The 14789-nt window shown below is 44.6% G+C and overlaps 1 protein-coding gene across 3 annotated transcripts in view; it reads left to right on the forward strand.

Annotated features, from left to right (window-relative positions):
• Nucleotides 1-13460, forward strand: part of DENND10 (DENN domain containing 10) — a 33515-nt gene extending 20055 nt beyond the window's left edge. For all 3 annotated transcript variants that reach the window (XM_024253941.3, XM_054522951.2, XM_063727782.1), the window contains exons 7-9: nt 5007-5114; nt 8045-8139; nt 11946-13460. In XM_024253941.3, the coding sequence (XP_024109709.2) occupies nt 5007-5114; nt 8045-8139; nt 11946-12122 (380 nt within the window). In that variant the 3' untranslated portion in view covers nt 12123-13460. The remainder of the gene's footprint in view (nt 1-5006; nt 5115-8044; nt 8140-11945) is intronic.
• The last annotated feature ends 1329 nt before the right edge of the window (nt 13461-14789 follow it).

The raw sequence follows: 14789 nt of genomic DNA on the forward strand, positions 1-14789 counted from the left end.
GGAGGTGGAGGTCGCAGTGAGCCGAGACTGAGCCACTGCACTCCAGCTAGGGCGACAGAGCGAGACTGTCTCCAGAAAAAAATGATTTACCTTTTTTTTTGAGACCAGGTCTTCCTATGTTGCTCAGGCTGGTCTTGAACTCCTGAACTCAAGCGATCTGCCCATCTTGGCCTCCCACACTGTTGGGATTACAGGCGTCAGCCACTACGCACAGCTACATTTACCTTTTTAACCATTTGTAAACATATAGTTCAGTGGCATTAAGTACATTCACATTGTTGTTCAGCCATCATCAAAATGCAGCCTATTTTTGGCTGGGCACAGTGGCTCACACCTGTAATCCCAGCACTTTGGGAGGCCGAAGTGGGGTGATCGCCTGAGCCCAGTAGTTCCAGACCAGCCTGGACAACATAGGAGACCCGTCTTTTAAAATTTTTAAATTATAAAATAAAAAAAATGCAACCTATATTTAATTGTTTAACCTGTAAAGTTCTTTTTTTTTTTTTTCTTGAGATGGAGTTTTGTTGTTGTTGCCCAGGCTGGAGTGCAATAGTGTGATCTCGGCTCACTGCAACCTCTGCCTCCTGGGTTCAAGCAATTCTCCTGCCTTAGCCTCCCTAGTAGCTGGGATTACAGGCACCTGCCACCATGCCCAGCTAATTTTTGTATTTTTAGTAGAGACAGAGTTTCCCCATGTTGGCCAGGCTGGTCTCAAATTCCTTACCTTAGGTGATCCTCCCACCTCGGCCTCCCAAAGTGCCTGGATTGCAGGCATGAGCCATTGTGCCCGGCCGAACTTGTAAAGTTCTAGTCTTAAAAGTTTATCAGTGACTTTTTTTTTTCCCCGTCTTAACTTTTTAATTATTATGGGTATATAATAGGTATATGTATTTATGGGGTACATGTGATGTTTTGATACAGGCCTACAATGTATAATGATTACATCAGGGTAATTGCAGTTTCCATCACCTCAAGCATTTATGATTTCTTTGTGTTAAAAACATTGTGATTCCACTTGTAGTTTTTTTGTTTTTTTTTTTTTTTGAGTTAGAGTCTCACTCTATTCCCCAGGCTGGAGTGCAGTGGCACGATCTCAGCATACTGCATCCACCTCCCAGGTTCCAGCGATTCTCCTGCCTCAGCTGCCCGAGTAGCTGGGATTACAGGTGTGCACCACCATGCCCAGCTAATTTTTTTGTATTTTGGTAGAGAGTAGAGATGGGGTTTTACCATATTGGCCAGGCTGGTCTCGAACTTCTGACCGCAGGTGATCCACTCGCCTCAGCTTCCCAAAGTGTTGGGATTACAGGTGTGAGCCACTGTGCCCAGCCAACTTGTAGTTATTTTTAAATATACAATAAACTATCATTCACTGTAGTCATCCTATTGTGCTATCAAATACTAGGTCTTATTCATTCTAACTATATTTTTGTATCCACTAACCATCCCAAATTTTCCCCCTCTCCCCACTACCCTTCCTAACTTCTGGTACCCACCATTCTACTCTCTATCTCCCTGAGTTCCATTGTTTTAATTTTTAGCTCCCCCAAATAAGTGAGAACATGCAAAATTTGTTTTTCTGTCCCTGGCTTCTTTTACTTAACATGATGCCTCCAGTTCCATCCATGTTGTTGCAAATGACAGGATTTCATTCCTTTTTATGGCTGCATAATATTCCACTGTGTATATGCACCACGTTTTCTTCTCCATTCATCTGTTGATGGACACTCAGTTTGATTCCAAATCTTGGTGGTTGTGAACGGTGCTGCAATGAACATGGGAGTGCTGGTATCTCTTTGATATACTGATTTCCTTTTTTGGGGGTAAATACCCAGCAGTGGGATTGCTGGATCATATGGTAGTTCTATTTTTAGTTTTTTGAGGAATTTCTATACTGTTGTTCTCCATAGTGACTGTACTAATTTACATTCCCACCAACAGTGTACGAGAGTACTTTTTCTCTACATCCTTGCCATCATTTGTTATTGCCTGTCTTTTTTGAGATGGAGTCTTGCTCTGTTGTCCAGGCCAGAGTGCAGTGGCACGCTCTCAGCTCACTGCAACCTCCACTTCCCTGGTTCAAGCAATTCTATCTCAGCCTCCTGAGTAGCTGGGACTACAGGCGCCCACGATCACGCCTGGCTAATTTTTGTATTTTTAGTAGAGACAGGGTTTCACCATATTGGTCAGGCTGGTCTCGAACTCCTGACCTCAGATGATCCACCTGCCTTGGCCTCCCAAAGTTCTGGGATTATAGGCGTGAGCCACCATGCCCAGCCGTCTGTATTTTGTTTTTAGAGAAAAGTCTTGCTTTATTGCCTGGGCTTGTCTTGAATTCCTGGGCTCTGGGATTATAGGCATGAGCCACTGTGCCTGGCCATTTTCTTATGAAAATTTTTCTTTCTCTTTTTCTTTTCTCTTTTTTTTTTTTTTTTTTTTTTTTTGAGACAGGGTCTTGCTCTGTCACCCCGGCTGGAGTGCAGTGGCTCAGTCTCGGCTCATTGCAACCTCCACCTCCTGGGCTTAAGCCATCCTTCTACCCCAGCCTCCCAAGTTGCTGGGACTACAGGCACGTGCCACCATGCCTGGCTAATTTTTGTATTGTTTTTTTTTGTAGAGATGAGGTGTCACCAGTTGCCCTGGCTGGTCTCAAACTCTTGAGCTCAAACAGTCCTCCCGCCTTGGCCTCCCAAAGTGCTGAGATTATAGGTGTGAGCTACTGTGCCTGGCCTAAAAATTTTTAATGTTTTTTATTTCCCAGTTAAATTATTAATTTATCTGGAATTTTTTTTGTGTAGTGTGTGAGTTTGGGATCTGACTGAACTTTTTTACCCTATGGATAACCACTTGGACCAGGACATTTATTGAATGGTCTCTTTCTTTTTTCAGTAATGAGTAATATTACTTGTCATCTGTCACATTTTCTCATTCATGGGTGGGCCTGGGTCTGGCTCTCAGTAGTAGGTTTTGTTTTTGTTTTTTTTTAATTATTTTGTTTTATCTTATTTTATTTTATTTTTTTGAGACAGAGTCTCGCTCTGTTGCCCAGGCTGGAGTGCAGTGGCGTGATCTTGGCTCACTGCAACTTCCGTCTCCCAGGTTCGAGTAACAGGGACTACAGGCATGTGCCACCATGCCCAGCTAGTGTTTTTAAATTTTATTTTTAGTAGAAATGGGGTTTCGCCATGTTGCCCAGGCAGGCCTTGAACTCCTGAGCTCAAGCAATCCACCCGCCTCAGCCTCCCAAAGTGCTAGGATTACAGGCATGAGCCACTGCGCCTGGCCACCAGTTAATTTTTGTATTTTTAGTAGAGACAGGGTTTCATCATGTTGGCCAGGACAGTCTCAAACTCCTGGCCTCAAGTGATCCTCCCACCTCGGCTTTCCAAAGTGCTGGGATTACAGGCGTGAGCTACTGCCCCCACCTGTTGTTTTTTAACTGTCCTTGCTTGGTAAAGTAAAACTCTAGGAATGATAAATTGGTCCTTGTATTAGTGTGTTCTTGCACTGCTATAAAGAAATAACTGAAGGCCGGGTGGGATGGCTCATGCCTGTAATCCCAGCACTTTGGGAGGTTAAGGTGAGTGGATCACCTGAGGTCATGAATTCAAGACCAGCCTGACCAATATGGTGAAACCCTGTCTTTACTAAACATACAAAACTTAGCCAGGTGTGGTGGCATATGCCTGTAGTCCCAGCTACTCAGGAGGCTGAGACAGGAAAATTGCTTGAACCCAGGAGGTGGAGGTTGCAGTAAGCCAAGTTCACGCCACTGCCCTCCAGCCTGGGCAACAGAGCGAGACTCTGTCTCAAAAACAAACAAACAAAAAGGCCAGGCGCGGTGGCTCACGCCTGTAATCCCAGCACTTTGGAAGGCTGAGGCAGGCGGATCACAAGGTCAGGAGTTCGACACCAGTCTAGCCAATATGGTGAAACCCCGTCTCTACTCAAAATACAAAAATTAGCCGGGTGTGGTGGCGCACACCTGTAGTCCCAGCTACTCAGGAGGCTGAGGCAGGAGAATCTCTTGAACCTGGGAGGTGGAGGTTGTGGTGAGCTGAGATCACGCTACTGCACTCTGGCCTGGGTGACAGAGCGAGACTGTCTCAAAAAAAAAAAAAACAAAACTGTGACTATAATTTATAAACAAAAGAAGTTGAATTGGCTCACAGTTCTGCAGGCTGTACAGCAAGCATAGTGGCTTCTGCTTCTGTGGAGGCCTCAGGAAACTTACAATCATGGCAGAGGGTGAAGGGGAAGCAGGCACATCTTACATGACTGGAGCAGGAGAAAGGTGGGGGAAGGTTCTGTACACTTTTAAACAACCAGATCTTGTGAGAACTCAGTCACGAGAACCACACTAAGGGGATGGTGCTAAACTGTTCACGAGAAATCACCCCCGTGATCCAATCACCTTCCACCCGGCCCCACCTCCAACATTGAGGATTACAGTTCGACATGAGATTTGGGTGGGGACACAGATCCAAACCATATCAGTCTCTCCTCAAATCATTTTTTTTTTTTTTGGTAATTGTATTGCTCTGTGAAATCAAAAAAATCTGGGAATCATTGTTCTAACACCAATCCCAGAGGTCTGCTAATTCCTGAGTTGCCCTGAATCCTTAAAGATGATGCCATTTCCACTCTGAGAACCCAGGCATTTGGCATTGATTTCCTGAAGGCAAAGACATCAGTCAATAGAGTCCTTGCTACCTTCTGCCCCAGCTGTCATTCTTGACCCCAAGAGCAATGATTGGAAAGTAAATGCCCTACTTCAGTCTTGTCCTTGACACTGATGGATAATTTTGGAATATTTGGCGTTGTGTGAATGTCTTCAGGCAACTGATAATAATGTAGTCTTACTAATTGCCACAGGGTGCAGCTAATGTTCCCGAATGAATAAAGCAGTGAAAGAGAGCAGTCGATGAGCTTTTAGACCCAATTCTTTTGATGGGTTCACCATATTTCTTCCTACTCCAGTAAGGTTGCTCATGTTTGTGATGCAGGTTACGTCGCTGGATTTGTAGACTTGGAGGTGAGCAACAGACCAGACCTCTATGATGTGTTTGTGAATCTGGCAGAGAGTGAGATTACCATTGCTCCCCTTGCAAAAGGTTTGTTCTCTGTTCTGTTCTTGATACCAGATATAAGCCAAACAGTTGTACATTTTTAGGCTGATTCTCTAAAACCAGTATGTGAGGGCTGGCTTACCCACTGTGCTGAAGATGGATATTTCTGTGTCTAGAACACAACATTTATTCCTATAGACATAGACATATTAGCAGAACATCCCGGGTGCTTATGCAGCAGAGTATATGCTAAGAAGTTAAATAGTCTGTTCATCTTGTTTCACCACTTTTGTGTTTAAATAAGGTGTATTATCTACTGCCACATAACAAATCACTTCAGAACTTAGCGGTTTATTTTCTTAATTTTGAAATGTCTCTGAGTCATACAGAACTTAGTGGTTTAAAACAACACATATTCCTTTTCCTTTTCTTTTCTTTTCTTTTTTTTGGCAGAGTCTTGCTCTATTGCCCAGGCTGGAGTGCAGTGGCCTGATTTTGGCTCACTGCAGCCTATGCCTCCTGGGTTCAGGTGATTGTCATGTCTCAGCCCCCGGAGTAGTTGGGTTTACAGGCATGCACCACCATGCTCAGCTAATTTTTTTTTTTTTTTTTTTGAGATGGAGTCTTACTCCGTTGCCCAGGCTGGAGTGCAATGGTGCGATCTTGGCTCACTGCAACCTCCGCCTCTCAGGTTCAAGTGACTCTCCTGCCTCAGCTTCCCAAGTAGCTGGGATTACAGGCACCCGCCACCGCTCCCAGCTAATTTTGTATTTTTAGTGGAGATGGGGTTTCACCATGTTGGTCAGGCTGGTCTTGAACTCCTGACTTCGTGATCCGCCTGCCTCGGCCTCTCAAAGTGCTGGGATTACATATGTGAGCCACTGCGCCTGGCCTAATTTTTGTATTTTTAGTTGAGACAGGGTTTCACCATGTCGGCCAGGCTGGTCTCGAACTCCTAACCTCAAGTGATCCACTGGCCTCAGCCTCTCAAAGTGCTGGGGTTACAGGCGTGAGCCTTCATGTTCTAAAACAACAAATATTTATCTCACAGTTTTGGCGGATCAGGAATGACTTATCTAGAGGTAGTTTTGGCTCAGGAAGTTTCAGTCACGATATCCCAGAGCCACAGTCATCTGAAGGCTCCACTGGGGCTAGAACATCCGCTTTCAATGTGCATGGCTGTTGGCAGGAGGCCTCAGTTCCTTCTGCCATGGGCCCCTCCATAGGGCTGCTTGAGTGTTCTTACAATATGACAGCTGGCTCCCCAGGAGTGAGTGACCCGAGAGAGAAAAGGAAGTCACAGTGCGTTTTATAATCTTGCCTTGATAGTCACCATTATTTCCTCCATATGCTATTTGTTAGAAGCAAATTGCTAAGTTTAGTCAACACTTGAGAGAGGAATAAGTCTCTACCTCTTGAAGAAAGGAGTATCAAAAAATATGTAGGCGTTTATCACTACACAGGGTTAAATGTGACTCCAGTATGGAAAATCTTTTTGAAGCATGTCTTAGTAAGCACAAGGGAATGAAACTGTTCTTAGAGCTAATGATCAGGAAAGGGTGTACTAGTGTTAGAGTGGCATTCTTAGACATTTTAAATTGTTCCAAATCAGGCCGGCCACGGTGGCTCACGCCTGTAATCCCAGCACTTTGGGAGGCCAAGGCGGGTGGATCACGAGGTCAGGAGATCTGGACCAGCCTGGCTAACACGGTGAAACCCCGTCTCTACCAAAAAGACAAAAAATTAGCCGGGCGTGGTGGCGGGCACCTGTAGTCCCAGCTACTCGGGAGGCTGAGGCAGGAGAATGGCGTGAACCCAGGAGGCAGAGCTTGCAGTGAGCCGAGATCATGCCACTGCACTCCAGCCTGGGCAACAGAGCAAGACTCCATCTCAAAAAAATAAATATAAATAAATAAATAAATAAATAAATAAATACATTGTCCCAAATTACAGCTACATAAAGTAGAAAAGATTGGCTTAAATGCATGTTGAGCCCAGAGCACTACTCAGGTAGTGGTTTTAGATGGGATTACTGATTAACAGCTTTGTTTTGTCACTTATCTTTCTCCTAAAAGTGGGGGCAGCTGAATGCTGACTCATTGGGAATTGTTAGATTCGATTATGTGAGGTTTTATTGAACAATTCAAATTAATAGAACCATAACTGGCTTTCCTTTAATTCGTTTTAAAATTGCAAACATAATGCATGCTCATGGTGAAAAATTCAAACTATGGGGTCAGATCTTTACAAAATAACTGCCTTTTGCAAAGCGAAAGTGAAAGAAAACTGGCTGTGGCCAGGGCCACTTAAGCAGCTGAAGCATTAGGACCAGAAAGGGTGGCCATCTCCCTGCTGCCCTGTGTTGCTCTGTGTCTATAAAATGGGCTCATCCTAACCCGCACCATTTGTCTGTCTCTTGAAGTGACAGACAAGTTTCTGTTAACCTCCTCAGTGCAGACAGTAGCAATGTATGTAACCAAGCTAACTTAGGTGGTTTCCTTTGCTCATTTCTAAGAATCTAAACGAATTGAGTGCCCAGCTGGCTTCTGCAGAACTGACAGGAAGCTCCTCTTTCACAATATTCCCGCCAAAAAGATAAATTTCTTAACTGTAAAGAGCTGGACTATAGAACGTCAGACTCTTGGCTTATAGTCACAACTTAGTTGTAGTCAGAATTGTTCATTATGCTTTGTCTGCGAAGAAAAATAAAAATTCTGGTCAGGTGGGTGTGAAGGGGAAATCTGGTTTGGTGTGATGTGTTTTTATGTTGGCCAAGAAGTATAAATCACGATTATATTATGCCTTTCCTCCCAGCATGTTGTCATATTTGTGTCTAGTGATAAAATGGACATGTGGGAGGTTGTCATTTGCTTTTTGAAAATTCCCTCAGTGTGGTCTTTCAAGTTTTCTGATAGATGGCATGATTATTTTTTATTATGTCAATTTCTAAATATTCACCTTCTTGATCTCACCAGAGGCCATGGCAATGGGCAAACTGCACAAAGAAATGGGTCAGCTAATTGTTCAGTCTGCAGAAGATCCAGAGAAATCAGAAAGCCAGGTTATACAGGTAACTCCCTCACCATCTGACTTACTGAAAGTCCTGACCTGGTGTCGCTGGGTGGTGTGCGGCAGAGCTGTGCACATAAGCAGAGTGGGGGGCTGTGGGAGAGGCCAGCAGGCAGGTGCTTAGAGGAGGGTTTGCAAACGGCCACAGCGATGATGGACAAGCAGGTGCAGGCTGGCCTGATCTAGTTAGTTACCGGGCTCGAGGGCAGATATACACAGGGGCTGGTGCTGACACTGACCGCTGGCAATGAGAAATGTAACTACCAAGTGGTCTGGAAGGCTTTTCTGGGCCAGCCAGTGCATTCTTTCTTCCTAGGAGAATTTGCCTGGAGGAACAAATTATAAAGGGGAGGTTGTTGCTGAGCATGGGGAACTAGATAGTCAAAATTTGGCTTTGCTTGTTCTCCAGTACAACAGAAATCATGCAGTCAGACTCCTGTTCCACTTAGTGACTGTTGCCACATGCCGCAGAGCCAGCTCCTTGCTGGGGTCTACCTGGCATGCTGACCAGTGTCCATGTGGCCCAGTGGGCACAGCTCTGCCCTCGCCAAACTGGGATGGCAAATGGGTTTGATTTCTTGTGCTGTCCACATGGTGGTCTGCAGCCCGCCCAGCTCCTTGCTCCTCTCCTGAAGGACACACCTCCAGCGTTGCCTCATCTAGATGCCTGACTCATAACCTGGGGCTGGAGGGCCCAGAAGGACTGTCTTACCTGTCCTACCTGGGGGCACGGGGGCACCTCTTGATATGCAGGCTTTACTCATTTGGCCCAACCTGGTGCCTTCTTCATTTATCCATTCATTTATTCAGTGTTCCTTGAGCTCTGTTAGGCATTGCACTGGCAGTGGGGATGCAGTGGTGAGCAAATCCCTGCCCTCATGGAGTGTGTCATTTAGTGGAGTAGATGCACAGAAAATAATAAATGACAAGATAATTACAGCCCATGTTAGGTGCTGTGACAGAAGGGGTTGAGGTGGAGAATACTGGGGGATGGGTAGGCCAGCTCTCTAAGGAGGTGACATGTCAGCAGAAAGATGAGAGGGGCCATTTCTCTGCAGTGCTGGAGGCCTGGCCAGCTGTGAGCAGGAAGAGTGGGCTGATCTTGCCCTGTGGACCTGAACACTGGAGACTCTGGGGCCGCTTCTCTCCTACCATGTGAATCCTCATTGCCCACCTACCCCCAGCATTAGAGTAAAGACATACTCTTAACAATATCGGCAACATATGTGAATTTGAGTTTTGCATTACTGTGTTGTTCACAGACTAAAAGTGCTACCTAGATGACTTAGTATGATGTATGAGACCTTGGGGAGGGCAATTGAAAGTGCTGGGAATGCTGTAAGGGTTCAAAAATACATGAATGAATTAATGATGTCAGCAAACAAGGAAGAAGATGTGAATTTTTTTTTCTTTTTTTGAGTTTCATTGTCTCCCAGGGTGGAGTGCAGTGGTGCAGTCTTGGCTCACTGCAATCTCCACCACGTGAGTTCAAACAATTCTCCTGCCTCAGCCTCCCACGTAGCAGGCACTGGGATTACAGGGGGCCTGTCACCACACCTGACTAATCTTGTATTTTTAGTAGAGATGGGGTTTCAGCACGTTGACCAGGCTGATCTTGAACTCCTGACCTCAAGTGCTCCGCCCACCTCAGCCTCCCAAAGTGCTGGGATTACAGGCATGAACCACCACGCCTGGCCAGAAGACATAATTTTTTTTTTTTTTTGGAGACAGAGTCTGGCTCTGTTGCCCAGGCAGGAGTGCAGTGGTGTGATCTTGGCTCACTGCAACATCTGCCTCCCAGGTTCAAGCGATTCTCCTGCCTCAGCCTCCCGAGTAGCTGGGACCATAGGCACGCACCACCATGCCTGGCTAATTTTTTTGTATTTTTAGTAGAGGCAGGGTTTCACCATGTTGGTCAGGCTGGTCTCGAACTTCTGACCTCAAATGATCCACCTGCCTCGGCCTCCCAAAGTGCTGAGATTACAGGCGTAAGCCACCATGCCTGGCCAGAAGACATGATTTTAATGAGTGCTTTAGTGAGTCCTCAGCCACCCAAAAGGAATAAAGCCTGCGTGGCAGGTGCCAGGTTACTTATCCCACGCAGAAGAGGACTTTTGGGAAGAGATTCCTTCAAAAAACAATAGCAGCATTTCTCAAAAAGTTAAACATCGAGTTACCATATGATTTAGCAATGCCGTTTCTGGGTATATACCCAAAGTAATTGAAAGCAGGGACTCGGCCGGGCCCAGTGGCTCATGCATGTAATCCCAGCACTTTGGGAGGCCGAGGGGGGCAGATCACCTGAGGTCAGGAGTTTGAGACCAGGCTGGCCAACATGGTGAAACCCCGTTTCTACTAAAAATACAAAAATTAGCTGGGTGTGGTGGCAGGTGCCTGTTAATCCCAGCTCCTTGGGAAGCCGAGGCAGGAGAATTGCTGGAACCCGGGAGGCGGGGGTTGCAGTGAGCCAAGATTGTGCCATTGCACTCCAGCCTGGGCAACAAGAGCAAAACTCTGTCTCAAAAAAAAAAAAAAAAAAAAAAAAGAAAAGAAACGATACAGCAAAAATATAGCATTATCATCTTATGGGACTACCGTTGTATATGTGGTCCCTGGTTGACCAAAACGTCATTATGTGGTGCATGACTGTACTTGTATGGAAATATCCATAGCAGCGTTACTCACAGTAGCCAAAACGTGGCAGAAGCAACCCAGTGTCCTTCAGCAGATGAATGGGCAAGCAAAATGTAGTCTTTATATACAATAGAATATTACTCAGCTTAAAAAGGAATGGAATGTTTTGAATGTGGCTTTTTTTGGGGGAAAAGAAGGAATAGAATTCTGATACATGCTGTAGCGATGAACCTTGAAACCATGCTAATGAAATAAGCCAGACATTAAAGGGTAAACGTTGTATGATTCCACTTATACGAGCTATCTAGAGCAGACAAATTCACAGAGTTGAAAGCAGAATAGAGGTTACCAGGGGCTAAGCGAGGGGAAATGGGGTTATTCTTTAATGGGTACAGAGTTTCTGTTTGTGATGGTGAAACGTGCTGGAAATTGTGGTGATAGTTGTGCAACACTGCAAAGGTACTTAATGCCACTGAATTATACACTCAGAAAATGACTAAAATTGTAAAAAAAAAAAAAAAAAACCCACACACTATGATTTTTCTAAGTTAGTTTTGTTTCATTTTTTCTAATTTTTTCTTTAAAAAGAATTATCAGGCCAGATGCAATGGCTCAGATCTATAATCCCAGAAGTTTGGGAAGCCAAGGTGGGCAGATTGCTTGAGCTCAGGAGTTTGAGACCAGCCTGGGCAACATGGTGAAACCCCATCTCTACAAAAAGTATTAAAAAATTAGCTGGGTGTGGTGGCGCACGCCTGTAGTCCAGCTACTCAGGAGGCTGAGGTGGGTAGATCACTTGAGCCTAGGAGGTCGAGGCTGCAGTGAGCCATGACTGCACCACTGCACTCCAACCTGGGTAACAGAGCGAGACTCGGTCTCGAAAACAACAACAAAAAAAGGAGTTATCTTTTTTGTTGTTCGTTTTTGAGACAGGGTTGCCCAGGCTGGAGTGCAGTGGTGCAATCATGGCTCACTGCAGCCTCTAACTCCTGGCTCAAGACATTCTCCTGCCATGGTCTCCCAAAGTGCTGGGATTACAGGCGTGAGCCACCACGCCAAGCCCATTTTTCATAGTTTATACACAGTCTGAAAAAAATAGCAGGAAGAATTCTAGAGACTAAATATTCAAATTTCGGATACTAACGTGTTGCATATTTTCCTGTTCTATTAAAGGATATTGCTCTAAAAACAAGAGAAATCTTTACCAACCTAGCACCATTTTCAGAAGTTTCAGCTGATGGAGAAAAGAGAGTCCTTAATTTGGAGGCGCTAAAGCAAAAACGATTTCCACCAGCAACAGAAAACTTCCTTCGTCATCTAGCAGCAGCCGAACAAATGCTGAAAATCTGACTGTGTGACAGAACGTATCACTGATGACTGATAGAACGCCCTCTTTCACTCGGATTATCCATTAACTACATGAAGTCCTGAAAATAACAGAGAAACTGTTATATATTTTTAATGATTTATTTGCAAGTATTGAGATTTGACCTGAAAAACAATGAAACACACGAACACACTTCTGATTTTCTCCTAGCTGATTAGTTTCCTGCGTGCTGTCAGTGCTGGACAAAGTGCTATAACTACTTTATATAACATTACAAAACAGCTAGAGGTCCTGGGCTAAGAGAAAAAAAGCACATCACGACAAATGTGAAAGCCTTCATTATTACACGATCCAGTTTGTCTCACTGTGTAGTCATAAGCTAATGGTTTACTTTCAGAAAGCTGCCTGCAACGTTGCTTTGTATTCTTCTAGGAAGAACTTTAATTCCTCCTGAGGAACTCTACTTTCTGAGCCAAACTGCTAAGTTTTCTGCGGAACTGTCTAGAAGATCATTCAAGAGACCCTGCAGTTGCACTTTCTTGTAAAAGTTAAAAAAAAAAAAAAAGTGTTTCCCGGCCTTTTGAGCATTTTGCTTATATTATAAGAGTTTTGCATATATTTTATACTTGAGTAGACAACTTTAATAATCCATATTTATACTGTCGCAGAAGCATTTGGCAAACGTTCAGCCATTAGCACTCATTTAACCCTGTTAGCAATATTCTTTTGAAAAAAGTGCCAGTCCTTATGTGATAAACTAAGAAGCCCCTTGAATATAAAAGTGTGTAGGACTGAGACAGTGACCTTATATTATTGCTAAGGGAACATGAGATTAACTTCCTACAGGGGCCAAAACCAGAGAAAGGCTTCCAACAACTTCGATGAAAGTAGTCTGGCCACATGTCAAGCCAATTGTTTGTATTCATTTATGTACCTTTTTCATAACTGGAGACCTTAAAATTGCCAAATAAGCATGGAGGTCTAAATGATGTACTTGTTAGTGTATTCATTCATATTGATTGTAAAGGATTATTTTTCACTCAGTACTGATGTCCTTGGAAATCTTACCTGGAAACATGTTTGCAAAAAACATTATTGGATCTTTCATCTTTTTCTTGGTATCACATATTTGTTAAATAAAAATTAAGCACCCTCTCTTTTTGAGTGAGGGCAGGGAGGACCTGAAATAAGATGATGTTTACTAAGGCAAATAACTGAAAATTAAATCTGCACTTTATGGAAATGAAAAATATTAACATCTTTTTCCTCATTTTTTTGTATTCTATATTAGCTAATGAACAAAGTTGTTAAAATCATAAATTTATGATGCAGAAATAAAATTGAAATATTTTGATATTCAACTACTTTTAGGTGGGTGACGAATTGTCCCCTCTTTCTCTAATTCTGCTCATTACAAAGAAAACGGAAAAATACCTTTTTTCAACTGTGAGGGCACTAGGGAATTATTAAAAGACCTGTCTGAAAGTTCAAGATGGCCAAGGGCACGGTGGCTCATGCCTGTAATCCCAGCACTTTGGGAGGCCGAGGTGGGCAGATCACCTGAGATCAGGAGTTCAAGACTAGCCTGGCCAACGTGGTGAAACCCCATCTCTACTAAGTACAAAAATTAGCTGGGTGTGGTGGCGCATGCCTATAATCCCAGCTACTTGCTACTTGGGAGGCTGAGGCAGGAGAATTGCTAGAACCCGGGAGGCGGAGGTTGCAGTGAGCCGAGATTGCACCATTGCACTCCTGGACAACACAGCAAGACTCGGTCTCAAAAAAAAAAAAAAAGTTCAAGCCGACCCTTGCCACACGCCCTTTCCTCCCACCCTAGCCCTCCTCCACTCGCCTTCCTGGAGCTGCCTCTGTAACTTCAGTCTCCTGTCCTTGGAAGGTGCCTTCACATTTCTGTCATCTGTTAGTGGTTAAACCTCCACCTGCAGCTGTTGCCCATCTTGTTCTCTAACTTTAATTTTGGTTAGTGTCAGCCTATGGTCAGACTGAGCCATTTACTGATTTTGTCCTTTTAAGCTGTTATGAAACTTTCCTCACCAAATTTGGAAATGAACCATCATTCTGGCCTCGGGGAAACAAAACCACAGATAAATTCTTTGGTAATTTGGGGTAGGGTGTGTTGGAAACATTAGTCCAGTACTCAAATGTTGAGGTACCTACTCTATGCCATGCCTGCGTTGTATTTTGAGCTACCCTGATGGGCAGCAGCCCCTGCTCTCGCGATGCTGTGCACACTCCGCTTGGGGAATAGCGTCAGCAAACAGGCTGCTGTAGTGTGGCTAGTGCTGGGTGTGATGTGTGAAACAGAGTGGCATCGGAGCACATAGACGGGGACCAGTTCAGTGCTGTCAATCCTGGAAGGCCTCCCAGAGGGAGTGATCAATGTCAAAGTCAGACCTGAAGCATAAGCAGACATCTACTCAGACCAGAGGAAACAGCTGTGTGAAGGCCCTGAGAAGAGACCACAGCCCATGTGAGGACCTGGAGGGTCTAGAGGGAGGGGAGTGAGTGGCAGGATACGAGTACGGGAAAGGCTTGCTGTGGTAAGGAATGTGGGCTTGATCTTGACGCACTGGGAAGCCATTTAAGGCTTTTCAGGCTGGGTGCGGTGCTCAGGCCTGTAATCCCAGCACTTTGAGAGGCTAAGGTGGGTGGATCACGAGGACAGGAGA

The sequence above is a fragment of the Pongo abelii genome, chromosome 8, assembly GCF_028885655.2.
Source record: "Pongo abelii isolate AG06213 chromosome 8, NHGRI_mPonAbe1-v2.0_pri, whole genome shotgun sequence".
In the NCBI taxonomy this organism is placed as follows: Eukaryota; Metazoa; Chordata; class Mammalia; order Primates; family Hominidae; genus Pongo; species Pongo abelii.